The 20262-nt window shown below is 37.7% G+C and overlaps 1 protein-coding gene across 1 annotated transcript in view; it reads left to right on the top strand.

The window, feature by feature from the left end:
- LOC111840145 (receptor-type tyrosine-protein phosphatase C-like) overlaps positions 1-19982 on the top strand; it is a 60053-nt gene extending 40071 nt beyond the window's left edge. The window contains exons 6-32 of the mRNA XM_072699423.1: positions 314-535; positions 837-962; positions 1062-1175; positions 1468-1608; positions 1841-1981; positions 4140-4354; positions 5271-5331; positions 5841-5949; positions 9327-9361; positions 9448-9557; positions 11300-11390; positions 11492-11562; positions 11704-11740; positions 12190-12287; positions 12891-13016; positions 13129-13286; positions 13608-13743; positions 13887-14036; positions 14318-14408; positions 14523-14722; positions 14813-14900; positions 15000-15154; positions 15275-15409; positions 15639-15761; positions 15890-16056; positions 18100-18235; positions 18889-19982. Of these exons, the coding sequence (XP_072555524.1) occupies positions 314-535; positions 837-962; positions 1062-1175; positions 1468-1608; positions 1841-1981; positions 4140-4354; positions 5271-5331; positions 5841-5949; positions 9327-9361; positions 9448-9557; positions 11300-11390; positions 11492-11562; positions 11704-11740; positions 12190-12287; positions 12891-13016; positions 13129-13286; positions 13608-13743; positions 13887-14036; positions 14318-14408; positions 14523-14722; positions 14813-14900; positions 15000-15154; positions 15275-15409; positions 15639-15761; positions 15890-16056; positions 18100-18235; positions 18889-18948 (3296 nt within the window). The 3' untranslated portion in view covers positions 18949-19982. The remainder of the gene's footprint in view (positions 1-313; positions 536-836; positions 963-1061; positions 1176-1467; positions 1609-1840; positions 1982-4139; positions 4355-5270; positions 5332-5840; positions 5950-9326; positions 9362-9447; positions 9558-11299; positions 11391-11491; positions 11563-11703; positions 11741-12189; positions 12288-12890; positions 13017-13128; positions 13287-13607; positions 13744-13886; positions 14037-14317; positions 14409-14522; positions 14723-14812; positions 14901-14999; positions 15155-15274; positions 15410-15638; positions 15762-15889; positions 16057-18099; positions 18236-18888) is intronic.
- The last annotated feature ends 280 nt before the right edge of the window (positions 19983-20262 follow it).

The following is a 20262-nucleotide window of genomic DNA, read 5'->3' as shown; positions in this document are numbered from 1 at the left end:
ATGATCAGAGTTTTATAAAAAATTCTATAATTAAAACTGCCCTTTTCTCTTCCAGTATTCATCAGATTCTATTTGTTTCTTATAGCTCTAATCATGGTTATGATATTAATGTAATTTGAGGTAATTTAGGCTATTTTTCCAGCTAAGGATGACATAGTAATTTGCACTATACCCTCACAGCTCTAGTGATATGCATGATGTTTGCATGCTCTCCTGGGTTTGCTTGGGTCTGACTGGTTTCCAGGCTGGTTATAATGGGTGAGAAATATGGAAGATGAGTGTTTGACTTAGTTTTGTGTTCTAATTCTCTTAGCTGCAGGTGACATCAGCTTCAATTTGACAAATGATTTGCTGTGTTGCTCAATGAAATGGGATATGAGTAATGTGACTCTTACAATTCTTGGTGGTAAAATCAAAACCCAATTTAAAGATACTTGTCTTAAAATGAAGAAGGAAGATTCTTGCCAAAATTATAACTTCACTGTCACAGCAACGCGGTGTAGCAGCATCACCAAAGAATATCATGTAGGACCAGGTATGTTTAGTTACGCCATTTTGTTATTTGAAATTATCCTGTGCAATGCATACAAATATGCAAAGGCTACAGCATTGAAATGACAATCATAATTGTAATGTATGACATTTCTTTCAATTTATAACATTTATAAAATTATTTTATCATAAACTGACTCCTATTGGAATTATATAGAGTGAAAATGATCATCATTCTCAGAAAGTGCAAACTGCTTTCCCATGACAGACTAATGCTATGAATAAAAGCTAAAGTAATCCATCTAGTTCCTGACATATTTAACTTTGTACATCTCCTTTTTCAGTTATAAAACAGAACTCATTTAAAGTAGACTATACTAGTACTTGGCCACCAAAAATAGAATGGACAAATCCAACAATGACATGCAACATCACTGAGTTTCATTACAGCTGCATAAATACAAGCAAAGGTAACTACTTACTATCTGAAATTCCATCCTAATATGAAAAGTAAATATAATCAATTTTGTTTAGTTGACAGCAGAATTATTATTATTTTTTTATTAAAGAGAGTTTCAACCTTGATCAACTGATACCACAGCAGAATTACACCTGCACTGCGAACATAAGTTACAGAAATGACACCTTCATTGTTAGGGATATAACATTTAACATCAGCTGTGGTAAGTACAAACTGAACACACTGAATTCTTTTTTTTTTAACTTAACATACTTTTATATTGCTTTTGTATTGTTCCTAAGGGAAATACATAAACATATTGTTTGATTTTCTTCCATAAAGAACATATCTTTTACTAAAATGTTTAGAATTCTTTGAATCAGATTTTCTCAGAGCTTTTAATATAAATAATGTAGAATATTTAGTTTTAAAATTAAAATTGCAAAATATGTTGAACTGCAAAAAGCATAATAAAATAACAATGAATAAATGAATGTCTCATAATTTCTTCCTAGATATAAACATAGACCTGGACAATAAGACAGGAAATACTTCTGTCCTGCTCATGTGGAACAGTACAAGCACAAAGTGCCCTCTGCTCCTGAATAATCTTACTTTTAAAAGTTGCATAAAAGAACAAAGTAATCAAGGAAAAGGTAAGTTTTAGTAATACTGATATAACAAACTCTGTCAATTAATGGAACACAGCTAGATACAGCTAAAACACCAAATGTAGCAAATTTTGTTACTTGTTACTCTGTAAAACAGAGAAATGATTACATTAATAACAATATGGCAAAAAGAATGAATTAGCAAAATTACTTTTACTGTTTTTTGTTATTTGTATTTTTATTTATTTGATTTTTTTTTTGCTTTTTCTTTTTTCAGAAATATGCCAGAAAAACATTTCAAAATACAATTTCACAGAGCTAAAACCATACACAGATTATATATTCTTTGTAAAGGCCTGGTATGGAGAACAGTATTTTGGAAGAAGTGAGAATAAAATTTACAAGACACTTGCGGGCAGTGAGTATTCTGCTTTCTGTGTTTTATTCTGTATTCTATTTTTATTACAGATTACTTATCTTAAGGGTTTGGTACAGTGACATCCCACCTCCATGACTGGGAATGTGATTCTCATCCCAGCTCTTTTGGGTGCAGTTTGCATGCTCTCCTTGTGTTGCATGGGTTACCTCTGGGTTATGCTTTCCTCATAATTTTGTATGCTATTATGTGTTGATGTGCATGTGCATTTTTATCATATTTGGCTACTCTGTAAATTTCATGTGCATGACCTTGTACAAACACCTTTACCTTGGCAAATGCTGTTTAGCTTCTGTCATATACATTTGTGAACAAAATAACAATAGAGAATCTTGAATCTTTGTACCACAGTTGTATGTAAATTTCCCATAGTGCGTGAGTATGTGCCCAGCTACAAGCTAACACCCCATCCTGATTTGGGATGAAAATCCCACCTCCATTCTGAGTGTGTGGAATTGGGATACTCTCCCTTTGTGTGTTGTATGTTCTTCAAGAGGCATGCAATTAGCTGAACTGGCAGTTATGAAATTTCCATTGTGTGTGTGTGTGTGCGTGAGCAGGGTTACCTATCCTTATGGGGACATAATGTCCCCATAACGTGATAAATATCTGTTTTTTTTTTCCCTTATGGGGACCGGTTTCCTGGTCCCCATAAGGGAAAACTCCATTTTATAAAAACCGGTGACTGCTATGAAAAAACTAAAAATGCAGAGGGACAGAGCCGGAGCGGGATCCTCAACCTGGGAGGTGTGAGGGAACAGGGAGAGCATGCAGACTGCAAAGGGACAGAGCCGGAGCGGGATCCCCAACCGGGGAGGTGTGAGGGAACAGGGAGAGCATGCAGACTGCAGAGGGACAGAGCCGGAGCGGGATCCCCAGCCGGGGAGGTGTGAGGGAACAGGGAAAGCATGCAGACTGCAGAGGGACAGAGCCGGAGCGGGATCCCCAGCCGGGGAGGTGTGAGGGATCAGGGAGAGCATGCAGACTGCAGAGGGACAGAGCCGGAGCGGGATCCCCAACCTGGGAGGTGTGAGGGAACAGGGAGAGCATGCAGACTGCAGAGGGACAGAGCCGGAGCGGGATCCTCAACCTGGGAGGTGTGAGGGAACAGGGAGAGCATGCAGACTGCAGAGGGACAGAGCCGGAGCGGGATCTTCAACCGGGGAGGTGTGAGGGAACAGGGAGAGCATGCAGACTGCAGAGGGACAGAGCCGGAGCGGGATCCTCAACCGGGGAGGTGTGAGGGAACAGGGAGAGCATGCAGACTGCAGAGGGACAGAGCCGGAGCGGGATCCCCAGCCGGGGAGGTGTGAGGGATCAGGGAGAGCATGCAGACTGCAGAGGGACAGAGCCGGAGCGGGATCCTCAACCGGGGAGGTGTGAGGGAACAGGGAGAGCATGCAGACTGCAGAGGGACAGAGCCGGAGCGGGATCCCCAGCGGGGGAGGTGTGAGGGAACAGAGAGAGCATGCAGACTGCAGAGGGACAGAGCCGGAGCGGGATCCCCAACCGGGGAGGTGTGAGGGAACAGGGAGAGCATGCAGACTGCAGAGGGACAGAGCCGGAGCGGGATCCCCAACCTGGGAGGTGTGAGGGAACAGGGAGAGCATGCAGACTGCAGAGGGACAGAGCCGGAGCGGGATCCCCAACCTGGGAGGTGTGAGGGAACAGGGAGAGCATGCAGACTGCAGAGGGACAGAGCCGGAGCGGGATCCCCAACCTGGGAGGTGTGAGGGAACAGGGAGAGCTGGCAGACTGCAGAAGGACAGAGCCGGAGCGGGATCCCCAACCTGGGAGGTGTGAGGGAACAGGGAGAGCATGCAGACTGCAGAGGGACAGAGCCGGAGCGGGATCCCCAACCGGGGAGGTGTGAGGGAACAGGGAGAGCATGCAGACTGCAGAGGGACAGAGCCGGAGCGGGATCCCCAACCGGGGAGGTGTGAGGGAACAGGGAGAGCATGCAGACTGCAGAGGGACAGAGCCGGAGCGGGATCCCCAGCCGGGGAGGTGTGAGGGAACAGGGATACCCACTGAGTCTCTGTGCCGCCCAAGTGTGTCAGTATTCAATTTGCAATCATTTACTATGTGGTTCGTTTGGATTTCATTTCTATAGTAATTGTGTTCTTTTTGTTTTTTACAGAACCGAGCGGGAGCATTACAATTATCGATTTTAAAGAAATAAGTCATAATTCATTCAGTTTTTCGTGTAATTTTGGCGGAAGTTTTTATGGTTCTGAAAAAATATATGAAGCAACAATACAAAGGACTGGTTATGATGCAGAAGAACCCAAAAAATTTAAAGAATGCAAGTTTTCTTTTGAAGATCTTTATTATTTATCATCGTACACTGTGAAGGTACTGTCTCTCAGTTTACTCATCTTTGTCTGCCACATCGTGCCACATTTCACTTTAAATGTTTAAACACTGACTGGAATATTTCCTTCATAGCACAGCAAAATATCTTGACAACGACAAAATAATAATCATTTATACTCATTATATGTTGCATCTACAACAATATTAATGTGTAAATGATTTAATGTATTTTGAGGACAATGGTGGTAACATTTCAGTGACCTGGTATTGTTGAGTAGTGTGAAATGCTTTCAGTTACTAACCCAAATGTGTCTCGTCGTAGTACTCGTCGGTTTTGAGATGAAAATCCGCTAAGTCTTTGCTACAAAAAACATAGCTAAATAAGTCAAAACTCCAATTTTTCATCTTTTGCTTATTACTTTTCACGCCCATATACCTGACCGCCGAAAACATTAGCAGTAGTACAGATAAAACATGGCCGACGGCAAAAGCAAAGTGGGTACAGTAATTTCTCATATATCTGTGATGGAAGGTGTTTTGCCAGATTTCACTGGATGCAACTGTGTTCAGCACTCTGGTGGGCAAAATCAACGACCCCCCTAAAAGTTTTCAAAGTAAAATAAACAATAACTTCATTAATGTGCAATCAGATTCTTCCTTGAAGGATTCTTTGAGAATAAATTTGTTTTATCCAGAATTTCCGAGGAACAGCAACATGACAAAAAAAGTTCACCAGAAAAGTTTGAAAAAGGAATAATCCTTCATAAAGCAGTTGTCATTCTACTTAAATGTTTCACCTTCTTTATGTGTAATGTCTAAGATTCTGTAGGATGCTAAGTATACATCACAATCCAACAATAACTATTATAAAAACTTCTCTTGTTAATCTCAACATATTAATCTGTATATTAAAATGCATTGCTTTATATAAAAATAATCATGTTTCATATTTTAGGTTAAAGTGGGGAATGGCCAGTTTTACAGTGATGCTGTATCCAAGAAGTTTGATACCAAGTGTAAGTTTTTATGTATTATATGTGTATTCACTGCTTTACATGATACAGACATAAATGTGTTTTCAGACTACCATGCTGGCCATGCTGAACTGGCATTAGGGTCAGAAAGCGGTTAAATAAGTTTTCTTATTTAATCAAAATCTAGGTGCATTTTTACTGATCAATGCTAACATCACACTAAATTTAATGGAAGAATTATTGTATGACACGTTCGTATATTATTTACAGTGGTGTTGTAATGCTACTGCAACAGAGGGATCATGCAAAAGACTTGAAATTGTAGATCAATAAAAAAATTAATCATGTGAGATGTTGAAATGCATTGTTTCTAATCTGACATCTTTTTCTTTAGTTATGTTTGTACATAAAGAGCACCTGATATGATACTCCTTATAGCTTGATCTGGCTGACAGCAATCATACCCTCCACTTATTACAAATACTGCTGTCTGATTAATCTGCATGTGGAACTGAATGATGTCATCATGTTGTTTTTGTCCTGTTTTCCAGATAATGATAAAGCTTTAACTGGATTCCTGGCATTCTTTATTGTTCTTCTGTGTCTGGCCCTCCTGTTTGTTTTGTATAAGATTTATGCTCATCAGAAGAGGGACTCGTGGTAAGTTCTGCCATATGCACTGTGCACTGCTAGCATGTAAAATAACGTACACTGTACCCTAACATGTAATATCGCAGATAGGCTTACTGTCTTCTTCTGATTCTTAGCTTTGTGTGTGTGCGTGTATATATAGTGTATTGTGTGTGTCTGTGTGTGTGTGTATATACTGTATATATATATATATATATATATATATATATATATATATATATATATATATATATATATATATATAACTACTTACAGTGGTATGCAAAAGTTTGGACACCCTTGCTTAAAATGTCTGTTACTGTGAATAGTTAATTGAGCAAAAGATGCACTGATCATCAAAAGACATAAAATTCAAGATTACACATTTCTTTAATATTTTAAACAAGATAGCATTTTTATTTCCATCATTCACAGGTACAAAATGCCAAAAAACTGAAAAATAAAGGGCTAGGGAATATTCGCCCATTTGTCCTTGCAAAAGGCTTCTAATTCTGCAAGATTCTTGGGCCGTTTTGCACACGCTGCTCTTTTGAGTTCTACCCACAGATTTTCAGTGATGTTTAGGCCGGGGGACTGTCAGGGTCGTGGCAAGCTGAAGGTTGAGGTATCCCATTGTAGATTTTGAGGTGTGGTGTTTCTCATTATCTTGTTGTAGCTTCAACTTTTTACAGATGGTGTGATGTTTGCTACCAGAATTTTCTGGTATTTATTCAAATCCATTCTTCCCTCTACCAATGACACGTTCCCTGTGCCACCCAAAGCATGATCCACTCACCCCCATGCTTAACAGCTGGAGAGGTGTTCCTTTCCTGGAATTTGGCAGCCTTTCTTCTCCAAGCGTACCTTTGCACATTGTGGCCAAAAAGTTTTTATTTGGACTCGCATCAGCCTTGTTTAGACATTCCTTTGCATATTTCTGACGCATGAATTTTATGGCTCGGATTTAGGAAAGATTTCCTTCTGCTGACTTTACCATGAAGGTCGTATCTGTGCAGGTCTTGTTGCACAGTAGAACGCTGCACCACTACTCCAGTGTCTGCTAAATCTTCCTGGGTGTCTTTTGGGGTGTTATTTGGCTTTCTAGCAATCCCAGGGGCAGTCCTTTCAGAATTTTTTCTTGATCATCCAGACCTCAAATTTACCTCCACTGTTCCTGTTAAATTCTATTTCTAAATAACATTATGAACTAAGGAAATAGCTACATGGAAATGCTTCGCTTTCTTTTTATAGCCTCCTTCAACTTTGTGACCATCAATTATTTACTTTTTCTTTTTGAGGAGACGGAGAATTTATACAGCTTTACAATTTGCATCACCTGGGGTTTCCTAACAATGACTATGAATAAGCCATAGTCCTAATGAGCTAATGAAGGCCTTGGTAAATGTTATCTGAGATTAAATATCTTGGGTTGCCCAAACTTTTGCTTCAGGCTCTTTTCCTTTCTTTGGTATTTTGAGCCTGTGAATGATGGAAATAAAAATGTAATCTTGCATAAAATATTAAAGAAATGTGTAATCTTTAACTTTATGCCTTTTGGTGATCAGTTCATAAGAGACATTTTAAGCAATGGTGCCAAAACTTTTCTATGCCACTGTACTTACTAAATTGACTGTGAAGGGGTATGTAGAGGGGTACCATGAGACTATCCAACAGAAGCATCAGTGATCATTTGTTTTTTAGGTATTGTCAGGATCAGTCTTTGCCTTATCTGTTGTTTCCCTGTTTGACCAGCAGGGGTCACTGGCCATCCCATTCCTTTGATTCCAGTGTTTCAACCAGTGTTTTCATCCTTTGTGATTGTTAATGACCCCCCCACCAGTTCTATTAATTCCTTGCTCTAGTGTTTAGTTAATTAGAAATGCCCACACATGTCCCTCATCTATACTTTGTTACCTGTGTATATACAGTACTGTGCAAAAGTCTTAGGCAGTCATTAGAAATGTTTAAAGCTATTTATCTGGGTAGTAACTGCACATTTGCTCAAAATAAAAAACACAATTTAACATTAATATATGCAAGTAAAGAGTAACACAATAAAAACTAAAAATTAAAAGTTAAAATTCCTTCTCTTCTCCAAAAGGTTACTGATATCTAGTTGGATAGTTAGATGATCACCAATTCAGGTCCCAAACCTCTCCTCAGGGGCACCTCAGCCATTACAGGCATTTATTAAATTTCACCACCAGCTCGTGTCTCAAAAGCAAATGATTCCAGTAATGAATAAGAAAGTGCCACACAAATGAAAAGTACAATCAGCATTGTTTTAAGTCAGAATGCTTAGATATACTGTCAAAAAGTCAGCATAAGTATGCTCTGAGCTCCACAATTCCTCATTTCCCACTTTCTCATTACATGCACACTAAGAAAATTCAATTATTGTCTTAGTCCAACTAAAACCTGACTTTTAAACTAAATGTAAACATATTAGTCCAAGTGAAATTGTGCTAAATCGGACTAGAAGTCGGACTAAGACACCCAGATAATGCGACTGGGAGTCGATTTACTCCTGCGTGTTTACGTTCAATCACACTGAAACTGGCCTAGACGCTTTGCACATGCTCCACCCCCCATCAAGTAACAAATACATTTACAGTATGTTCAGTACCTTTATTAGCAAGAAAATGTCATATCTTTGTTTCATCAAAGTAACCTCCTCTAGCAGTTATAACAGCAGGGAAAATCTGAAGCATTCATTCTACAAGGGACATTAAATACTGCTCTGTTTCATGGGATGAAAGAGTTAACTAGTGCATTTAAAGTTAAAGGACAGCTAAGCCATCACCACACAACCAGCTAATAGGATATCAGACATGCACTGTTACATATTCTTTCCATATTATAACAGAGATTTATTTTATTTGACTTATTTTTTCATTTCTAGTTGTTCACTCAACCTTCCAATGCTTAACAAGAATAAACAAAAACTGCAGTTAATGAAATTAATGGAAAAGTAGGAAAAACCTGTGGTGGATAAACACTTTTGACTGGTAGTGAACATATAGGTTTGGGTGTAAAGTTATTACAGTAGGAAACTACTCCGTTTTGACCAACAAGCAACTGAAAATTGTGCCAAATGATGACAATTGTAAAAGACCAGTTGTATCAAGATTTGTATCAAGCAATGAGAAATGATGTTCTGCTGTACAAAAGTGGCATCATGGCGTGGAGATTACACTGGTCGTTTTGCAAATGTTAATTGACATTTGAGAAAAGCACCAAAGCATTTGACAAAAACTGTAAATTCTTTTTTAGGCATAATAAATCATAATATAAACATGATGTTTTCATTTCAAATTCCAAGTTTTATCTAAATGTCTAAAGTATACAGTGAAAGTATATACTGAATGCTAGCAACATTTTAAGGTTGTTTTATTAATCACTTTCAGCAATTCCAATGATGAGCTGGGACTCATGACCAGGGGTAAGACATTTTTGGGATCTTGTTATCAAGGTGTACTTTGTGGAAAGCTGCAGAATCTGGACACAATTTCCTCATGAACTCCATAGATGAAGATCAGAGCCTGCTGGATGTGGAGCCCATTAGAGCAGAGCTCCTTCTAGATACCTACAAGAAGAAGATAGCTGACAAAGGCTGCCTTTTCCAGGCTGAATTTCAGGTGAAAAATCGTGGTTTCATTTTCTCCCCTTAATTTAGGGATAGGAATACTTTACTTATCCCTCAATTTATCCCTGAAGCAATTCCCTGATGGTATTTTTGGTAAATAGGACTTTTGGTCGGGGAGGAAATACATACATTTATGAAATAGATTTATCATTCAGCAACATTAGAAATATAGTACATATGTTCTTGATTGCTTTGGAGCATTTCTCAAATAAGAATTAATATTTGTAAAACAATAAGTAATTCCAACACAATAATGTCACTTCTGCACAGCAGAATATCATTTCACATTGCTTCACACAAATTTCCAAATGTTTTAGTACGTACTGTATATGCAAATGGTTTTCTACAGTTGTCATCATTTGGCACATTTTTCAGTTGCTTTAGTCTAGTTGGTCAAAATAAATTATAGTTTTTCTCGATTGCTTTGGCACATTTCATGAAACATACTTAACATTCTCAAGACTATAAGCACAACACTATGGTTTAGCTGCAAAAGCCTGCAACTTCTCCATAACAATTGACTCATGTCTCAAAAGCAAATAATCCCACCCATGAATTAGTCAATGCCACCACAATAAAAGGTACAATCAGCATCGTTTTAACTAGGGGTGCACCGATTGCAGTTTTCTGGCCGATCAACGATCACCGATCCTTAGACAACCTTACCTGCCGATCTCGATTTTTTTTTTGCCGATCTTGTTTCTTTCATAACTAAAAGACAATTACTTCAATGTTTCCATTTTTATTGAGTAAATTGATATGAATACTCACAAAACATGAGGTAGTGTCCTCAAATATAAATAAACATATAAATGAGCATTGCTGTTTGAACTACAAAATCATATTTTTTCTTCCAGACTTTAATTTCTCTAATTTTGTAAAAATGTATTGGGCGGGCGGGAGGGAGGCAGCCTGCACTGCACCTCTCTCGGGAATGGGAGAAAAGGCTGATTTAAAAGCATATAACTAAGATCGGTGGATCTCATGGGAATATGGTCGATTTCTGATCCCCTCAAATTAACGTGATCGAGGCCGATAGATCGGTGCGCCGATCGATCGGTGCACCCCTAGTTTTAACCATGAAAGTCAAAATGCTTAGATATATTTCAGTATTTCAGTATATGCTCCTCAGCTCCACAACACTGAATGATAGTCCATTCATACTTTCTCTTTATCACTGACTTGTCATTTTTCTTTAGCAAACTGATGCTTATTACAGTATGTGAATGACACCAATTTTAACATTGTGAGGCTCTACATTACATTATGTAAAGTTCACTGGCAAGAGAAACACTTGCATGAACATGTACTGTAACTTCAGATCTCAAGACACAGTGCAAAAGCAAACAAAAAGTCACACAGCACTGTATAACACAAAAACAGCAAAATGGCAAAATAAGAACAACAAAATGACAACAAAATCATATACTGTGGGAACCAAAAACACCATATAACTGCAATATATAGAATATATTTTTAAATCACTTTGAAAGCTTGGTTAACTGTTTTGTATGTGGTGGCTAACACGATGATCATATACATATGTATAGTATATATGTATAGTTTTGGGTATGAATATACATACATAAAGATACTTAAAATTACTATAATCCAGAGAGTGTCTCTCTCTCTCTCTCTCTCTCTCTCTCACACACACACACACACACACACGCACACACACAGTGTCCCAGTATCCCATCACTAATACAGACTGTGGTTTTCCCATTTTATTAGAGCATTCCAAGGGTTTATAGCAAGCTTCCCACCAAAGAAGCCATGGAGCCCAGCAATCAGATCAAAAACCGCTATGGCGATATCCTACCATGTGAGTACATCAGCTTTTATGTATTTAGCCATAGGATACCTCTGTGTTCCAACAATGCAAAAATTCTATGCTAACTGAACATGTACTTTGTATCTTGCTAGATGATGATAATCGTGTCCAGCTGTCCTCAAGTGCTGATGGGTCAGATTATGTCAATGCCAGCTTCATAGATGTGAGACAATCAATCGATCAATCAATCAGTCAATCAATATCTATCTATCTATCTATCTATCTATAAATAAATGGATCTATTTGATTATTATTTGGACAATCCATATAGATATATAATGTAACAATTAACTTTATTTTGTAGGGGTACAATGAACCAAAGAAGTACATTGCCACACAAGGTAAAGATTTTTGAAGAAATGTTATATATTTTGATCATATTTTTATCCTCACCCATACAATGGGTTTAGGAAGTTTGAAAAAGATTCTTCAAATACTTTGTTGTTTATCACTCTAAAGGGATCAACTCTAAAAGGGTCAAAATTGTCCTGTTCATTGCTACCACTATGCACCATTGCTTCAATTTTGGGTGATATGTCTCAAAATTTAAGCAGTTCCAGGTCGTCACCTGTGTAATACCTCTGCAGAGTTTGAAAAAGATCCATTGAATACTTTTTGAGTTATCATACTAACGAAAAAGGGTCTGCAGTGGCAGTGGACCATATGTCTGAGGAATATAATTAATTAGTATACAGTTCATTCCTGTGACCCTGTTCATGTTACATGGATGGATGTTAAAGGCTACACAGATTTCATTTGCACATAAAATACATGCATTTTCATCTTAAAGGGCCTAAGAATGAGACTCTGGCTGATTTCTGGAGAATGGTGTGGGAGCAGCAGTCATCTATAATTGTCATGATGACCCGCTGTGAAGAAGGAAACAGGGTAAGCGTAGTAGATACATAATGATCTAGTGTTCTAATGTGTTGATCAGGGGCGTTGCTAGAGATTTTGGGCCCCATGAAAGCATATCATATTAGGCCCCCCAGTCCAAACCAATCCAGTTATTTTCCTAATTTTTTAGGGCCCCTGTCACTCAGGGGCCCTTGGAATCGTCCTAGCTTTCCTCCCCCTTACGGCGCCCCTGGTGTTGATAAGTGCAAAAACCGCACGTTTATATGCTGATGATGAGCGACTGTACTGTATAATGCTCGTGATTTTCTTTGCAGTAACTGTGATTGTAAAATGTAAAGGTTACACTATAGTCATTGAAATTTTAGTTTATCGTCCAGAAAATCCAAAATGATTATGTGTTTTTCCAGTCTGTAAGACAGTATTCCCAAACTGTAAGCATTTTATCCTTAATCAAAACATTTTTTTTACTTACGACATGGTTGAACATAGGTTTCAGGAACCAGAGAAATTCATGTTAACCTTGAAAGTTACAATTAACTTAACCTTTTAAATGTTACAATTACAACTTTAGATTTAGTCTGTGGGAAAAAAACTTTTACATTATTAATACAATTATAGCCCTTTGCTTTCTAGGACAAATGTGCACAGTATTGGCCATCTCTGGATCGAGAGGCAGAGATTTTTGAAGATTTCATCGTGAAAATCAATGGAGAAGATCACTTTCCAGATTACATAATTCGACAACTTAGCGTCACCAACGTAATTGTTATTTTTAACATTAAAATTAAAGTTATAGTTAGAGGTATAGGTATATGAGTTAGAGGTGGTGCAGAGGTTAAATGTGAATATTTTAATGTGCACATATTTACAGAAGAGGGAAAAATCCACAGAGAGGGACGTGACCCACATCCAGTTCACCAGCTGGCCAGATCATGGGGTTCCTGGGGAACCTCACATTCTCCTCAAGCTGCGTCGACGTGTCATTTCTTTCAAAAGCCTCTTCAGTGGACCCATCATTGTCCATTGCAGGTAAGAGGTCATAATGGAACAGTTACCCCAATGAAACAGCAATTACAACAGCATTGCGGACCAGTTTTTCAAAACCATTTTTAATCAATCACATTAATGCCCTTAACCCTTGTCTTACAATGACAGCATGGCTTGGAAGCTTGAGGGAGAACTTGTGAGGGAATTACAAGGTTAAGATGGTTTTTTGGAGAATATTAAGGATGTCTTACTATGCTGAAAATAATATAATAAAACCAATGTAACCCAATGTAACTCTTCCCCCAGACTTTCCACTATTCCTTTTTACAAAAGATAAATATTTTCTGCTTGGTTTCCATTTAGTGCTGGAGTGGGACCCACAGGGACCTATATTGGCATAGATGCCATGATGGAGCAGCTGGAAACAGAAGGAAGAATAGATATTTATGGATATGTGGCCCAGCTCCAACGTCAGAGGTGTCTCATGGTTGAAGACGAGGTAACAGCAGATTGAGGGATTAGGCAGAGAATTTCTCTTGTACCCGTTGTACGGGGTATTTGTTTGCCACTAATGAAATATCAAGCCAAAGTAATTAACGTCCTGGACAATGATACAATCTTGGTGGATGTTTCCTGTGGCAGGCCCAGTATATCTTGATCCACCAGACTCTCCTTGAACAAACTCGGTTTGGTGACACTGAGATCCCTCTCTCTGAAATGCACTGTACACTGACGACATTGAGGCAAAGGGATTCGGATTCTGAACCCACTCTTTTGGAAACTGAATTCCAGGTCAGTCAGCAACACAGCAGAAGGCCAGTATTAATGACTACAGCTTCATTCTGAAGCTTGTGTTTGTATTATGGAGTGAAGCGATTGGCAAGAGGGAGATATAATGATTTTATCATTTTTATCCATCAGTGATCTGCAGTTTTGCAAGGAAATGTGTTTAACATTAACAAGCAACCTCTGTAAAATGCTAGCATAAAATACATTTTTAAACTTATGACAAATTTCTAAGGAAATATCCCTCTATTTTATCACTTTTGTAAAAAAAAAATTCTGTTTTTTAGAGGCTGCCAAACTACATTAATTTGAGGACACAAAAAACAGGAAAAAGCGAGGAGAACAAGACAAAAAATCGCTATTCCGCTGCTGTTCCATGTGAGCCTGACTCATAATTTGCTGAAATGAATGTGCTGATGATTTAAAACTGTGGATCTAGTGTTAGTTTGTTGTGGTCCTGAAATAAATGTTCTGCATAATAATCTTCTGCAGATGATTACAACCGAGTCCTCATAAATTCCAAGGAGGAGAGCAGCCATGAATGTGAACAAAATGAAGATGATATTTACCAAACTGTTGAAGATAATGAAGAATACGTTGATGTCTCCTACACAGAAAACACATACTCCAATACCTCCTACACAGATGGAAATTTATTTAACAAAAATAACCAACCTCAGGAAAATACCAGTGTAAAATCTGTTTTTAAACTCCATGCCTCATCATTTCTAAGAGAATATTCTTCTGATTATTACTTTTGTAATTGTATTCTGTTTTTTTAGGGACTACCTAGCTACAGAAACTGGAGGTCACAAAACACCAGAAAAAGCAATAACAAGAATAAAAATCGTCATTCCGCTGCCGTTCCATGTGAGCGTGATCACTCATTTTTTTAAATGAATGCACACAGATGATTTAACACTGCGGATCTACTGTGGATCTAATGTTCTCCATAATAATCTTCTGCAGATGATTTCAACCAAGTGCTCCTATATTCCAATGAAGAGAGCAGCCACGAATGTCAACAAGATGAGGATAATGTTTATGAAACTGTTGAAGATAATGAAGAATACGCTGATGTCTCCTACACAGAATATAAATACATCAATGCTTCCTACATAGATGTATGTTTGCAAAATGTAGCATTATAGAGACTTTTTGAAAGTAAATCAAATGCCATTGTGTCATATTATAAAGGATGATATATACACTGACAAAAAAAACTCTTTCGGTATCTTTTTTAGGGATATTGGGGCCCAAGTTGTATTATTGCTACTCAAGGTCCTCTTCCAGACACCAGGGCAGACTTCTGGCTCATGATATTCCAGAAGAAAATCAAGACAATTTTCATGCTTACAGAGTGCATGGAGGAGGGCAAGGTATGTAAAAATGGTGAATTGTACAGCTGTGTCATTATGTTTGTATGCACTGGTGCAATTATTCCAAGCTCCTATTGCTCGTGCTCCTTACCTCCGTATTGCAGAAGTAAAGGAAACGCTAGCAATACAAAGGACCAATGAATGCTTTATCTCTGCTGTAAGATTCTATGGATGAAAGTGTCAAATAAATGAGCAAATTGAAGGCGTTCACTTCTCGTCTGCTTTTTAGGAAGTCTGCTCACCGTATTGGAGTAATGAGAGGAAGGACTTTGGGGATATTGAGGTAGAAATGAAGAACTGCAACACTTTCCCAACATACAAAATTCGGTGCATTGAACTGCGTCACTCAAAGGTAGCTGTCACTTTTGTTCTGTTTCTTTCCCAAACTGTTTCTTCATTGTTCACAATTGACACCGAACATAGCTGACTTAGAGCCTCCTCATAAAATGAGGACATGTGTAACATAATGTATCTTTACAGACGAAGGAGAACCACAAGGTGTACCAGTACCAGTTCCAGCACTGGACAGAGAAGAACATTCCAGAGAAACCGCAGTACCTGATAGACCTGATGAGGACGGTTAAGCAGAAGATCAAGTACAACACAATCAGACCAGATAGGAATGAGCCTGTTGTGGTCCACTGCAAGTGAGTGATTTTCTCATCCTCCTCAAAAAACTCTAACTTCAGCTGGTTCAAAGTCAAGCATTACTACTAATTATATTTGATGGGGATAAATCTTATGCTGAAACTGCTTTTTTGTCTGTATTAGTATTCCCTGTCATTTATATTCACTCAGTGACAAAAAAAGTGAGGCACCCAGAGTCGTGGACATGAATCTGCACGTGGTGAAAGGTCATGTGACTGTATTGCAATGATTATAACATCAGATCAAACGGACAACAGAGTTGGCAGTATGGGCACACTGCTGATCCCATCGCTGGTCTGCACATGTACCAAATTACATCCAAATCAGACCATTACTTTTTTTGTCACTAAGTACATATTTTCCTCTCAGTCATTATGCCTTTCCTATAATGACAACAATAGACTATACAATTATGTGATATTAATCTTGCACTGAAATTTTGGCAACCAAGAATATACAGCTGAAAATTCAAAAATTCTATTTTTGGTTTTGGCCAAATCAGTTTTTGAAGGCCGAAAATACTGACTGAAACTGTGACGTTTAACACCAGAACTGCCTGCGCTTTTTTGACCACCTGCTGCAACAGGCTTCAGCGTTTGATACCTTTTGCTTTCGTTAATGAGCCATTGCTTTAGCATAATGTTCATCTATTAAGAAAACAGTGGAACAGTCAGTAATCCTCACAGCTACAGAGTCACTGTCACCCAAAAAAAGACATAAAACCCATAATACAGTTTTTCTCGATTGGTTTGGAGCATTTCGTAAATGACAATAAATATTTACAAAACAACAAGCGTAATCCCCTCACTATAATGTCACTTCTGCACAGCAGAACATCATGTCTCATTGCTTTACACAAATTTCCAAATGTTTTAGTACATATATGCAAACGGTTCTGTACAATTGTCATCATTTGGCACAATTTTCATTTGCTTTATTGTTGTTGGTCAAAATTATGCAGTTTCCCATTGTAATAATTTTATACCCAGAACTATATATGTATATGATCATTGTGTTAGCCGCCACATGCAAACAGTTAACCAAGCTTTCAAGATTATGTAAAATATATTCTATAAATTGCAGTAACACGGCATTGTTGTGTTTCAGTACATGATATTGTTGTACTTGTATTGCCATTTTGCTGTTTTTGTGTTATACAGTGTTGGACTTTCATTCAGAATTGTGAAGCCCGGGAGCATATTTACACTGAAATACTGGCAATATATCTAAGCATTTTGACTTTCATGGTAGTCAGTGACAGTGATCAATCAGTGACAATGAGAAAGACACTATCATTTAGAATTACCTATACGTTTACTTTCACTTTGTATTCCCCATCTGCCATTGGGAAAAATGACTCAATGCCCGGTTGGCAAATGTACTCAGAATGAAACTAAAGGCACCTGTGTAAAATACAATCAGATTGTGTCTGGAAGCAGCTTAAATAAGCCACCAAAGACATGTATGAACTGTGAGTAGCAGCTGCGTGAATTAGCCTGTTTGTTTTGCCTTATGTTTATTGCAGTGGGTTTTGTGTAATATTTAAGTACATTTTAAAATTAATTTAAAATAAAAACATATATTTTTCAATTAACGGTTTCACCTGGGTGGATTTCCATAAAAAATAATGCTGCTTTATACATCTGTTAGTACTAATGGCACATTAGCTAAAACAAAGGGCTGCATACGCAGGATAATGTCTTGCTTGCCGGCAAAAGAAAGCTGATGTTTGGTTTTTTTTTTATTTGGTATTTGAAGTGAGTCTATATAATGGCAGTTTTCAGAAGAAATAAAATCTACTTTTCTCTATCTTGCTGCATGTATATGTTTTTAAACTGATAAGCTCAAAAGCAAAATTAATTGAATACAAAAATTTGAAAAAATCGGTAGGTCTACTTAAATTATCAAGTAATTAGCCAAAGTCTATTTCGGTTTCAGTTTTTGGCAACTAATATTTGGTTTCGGTTTTTCAGTAAAAACACCATTGTGGTCCGTCACTGTGATATAATGCTAAATGCTGCAATTTCTTTCTGCCATGTTAGTGATGGATCAACTCGGACGGGGCTTTTCTGCGCACTCTGGAACATCCTAGACAGCGCTGAAACAGAGAAGCTGGTTGACATATTCCAGGTGGTGAAAACGCTGCGGAAGGAGAGGCAGGGAGTGATACTGAGCTTGGTGAGTCAGTGATTTCAAAAGTCTGGTGTCTTCTCACGAGAAGCCAAATGATTTTATTTGTGCTGGAACAAATTAGAAATCTGTTTATTGGCAAAAATATATGCCACCATTATAGCATGATATTCAAGAATTTCCCTTTGAGATCAATAAAGTTCATCTAATTCTAATTCTGTATAGAATTAGCATTCCTCGAAAAAAAAATAAAAATGCTGTGTTTGCTCCTATTATGGTGCAAGATTTCACTGTAGCACAATGCACATAGCGCAGGTACAATGGGATTCAAACTTGTGTGTTTCCTGAAAACAGTGTCAAATAAACACAAGACAATAAGAACAACAGCTAGCAATAAAGAACAATGACAGCAGATGCACAGTGCAGTGAGTCATTATGATTCATAACAAAATATACAGTGTAACGGGGAAGGAGTCTCAGGAGACAAATACTATTGGGGGGCCAATTTATTAAGAGAACACTGGGGAAAAATACCAAACAAGGAGGGGGTTAGTCAGGGGGAAGCAGACCCTCCAGAACAGTAGTGCCTAAATAATCAGTAACTGAAAAAGTGTATCTGCTCTCTTTTGTATTTTCTTCCCTTTTCTTGCACAAGGATTACTTGCTGTTTAAATATTCTTGCAAATATTCCCTCCTATCAGGACCAGTACCAGTTCCTCTATGACACAATAGAGAGCACCTTCCCTGCCCAGAACAGATAAATGAAGTACAGCCAAGCCAAGGGAGCGGACTCTGTGGACCTGGCATGTTGGGGCAGGACAACAGCAGTGTTACCAAGGGTGGCCAGCAGGGGGACACATAACAGTGGGTAATGGGAGTAGCAAGGTGGAGACCGAGAAACCCATCAAAGATGGGGCTAAGGTGCCCAGGACCTTCATAGAGAAGACCACAGAGGAGGCCCACACTAAGCGTGCCAATACAAGTGTGGAGAAACCTATTGGTATCACTTTACTTAAGGCCATGTTTTTATTCATTTATAAACACATTTGTAACAAATAATAATGCATCCATAAAGAATTAATAAACATGGCTATAAATATCAAAAGGCATAACACATTATAGCCGTGTGTAGTATGCATTATAAATGTTTTATGAAGCTCTCATGTATAATAGACTATAGATACTTTTATAATACATTATAATGGTTGGTATAAGCATTGTAATGGTATTTATAGTACATTATAGATGAAAGCTTCAAAAGGCAGTCATAATACATAAACATATCTATATGTGTTATGCCTTTCTAAATATTTATAGCCATGTTTATAATGCTTTATGAATGCACTATACTGCATTATGAATGTGTTTATAAATTACTAAAAACATGGCCTTAAGGAAAGTCTCACCAACCTATTTATATTTATAACCTTACTTTTATTTTAGCTTGTGCATTGTACATTATACATATACGCTTCAGTAGTAATTCCCTCTTTTATTGTGAATCTTTTTGTTCTGCATGTGTTTCCTACTGCATTTAAAAAACATTTTAAAACATGAATGAAGTGTAAATTATGCCTCATTTCTTGCATATTCATAACAATTGACTGAGTTTTTATACTTAAACAATTGTGTTTTACAATATACAGCACCAAAGTCAAACACAAAATGCTAAACATTGTATTACTATGCTGTTTCTGTCTGACTAACTTTTGAAATGATCAACTTTATTAATGAAATGGAATTGGAACTGTTAATTTTCTGCATGAATAAACATACCTTTTTCCCCACACATGTATTCGGGCGTATGTTTCTGTTGCTGAATTTACCATAATCAATCCACTTGCAGAGAACCAGTTAAAGTCCACATGAGTTTACATGACTTGTGTTCTTTTTACATGCCCAAGCTCCATAAAATTCTCAAGCTGAAACTATAATTGAAAGTATGATGCAAAATTTTAAATATATTGTTGTGTTACAAAAAGCAGGAAGTCAGTGGTAGAACAAAGAGAAAATTTCTAATAATTTTTTTAAACAACAGATTTTCTTACAAGTACCTTTACTGTTCTACTGACCCA

Source organism: Paramormyrops kingsleyae, chromosome 15 (genome assembly GCF_048594095.1).
Source record: "Paramormyrops kingsleyae isolate MSU_618 chromosome 15, PKINGS_0.4, whole genome shotgun sequence".
Lineage (NCBI taxonomy): Eukaryota > Metazoa > Chordata > Actinopteri > Osteoglossiformes > Mormyridae > Paramormyrops > Paramormyrops kingsleyae.
Note: the sequence above shows the minus strand (reverse complement) of the source record. Positions and strands in the feature narration are given on the sequence as shown.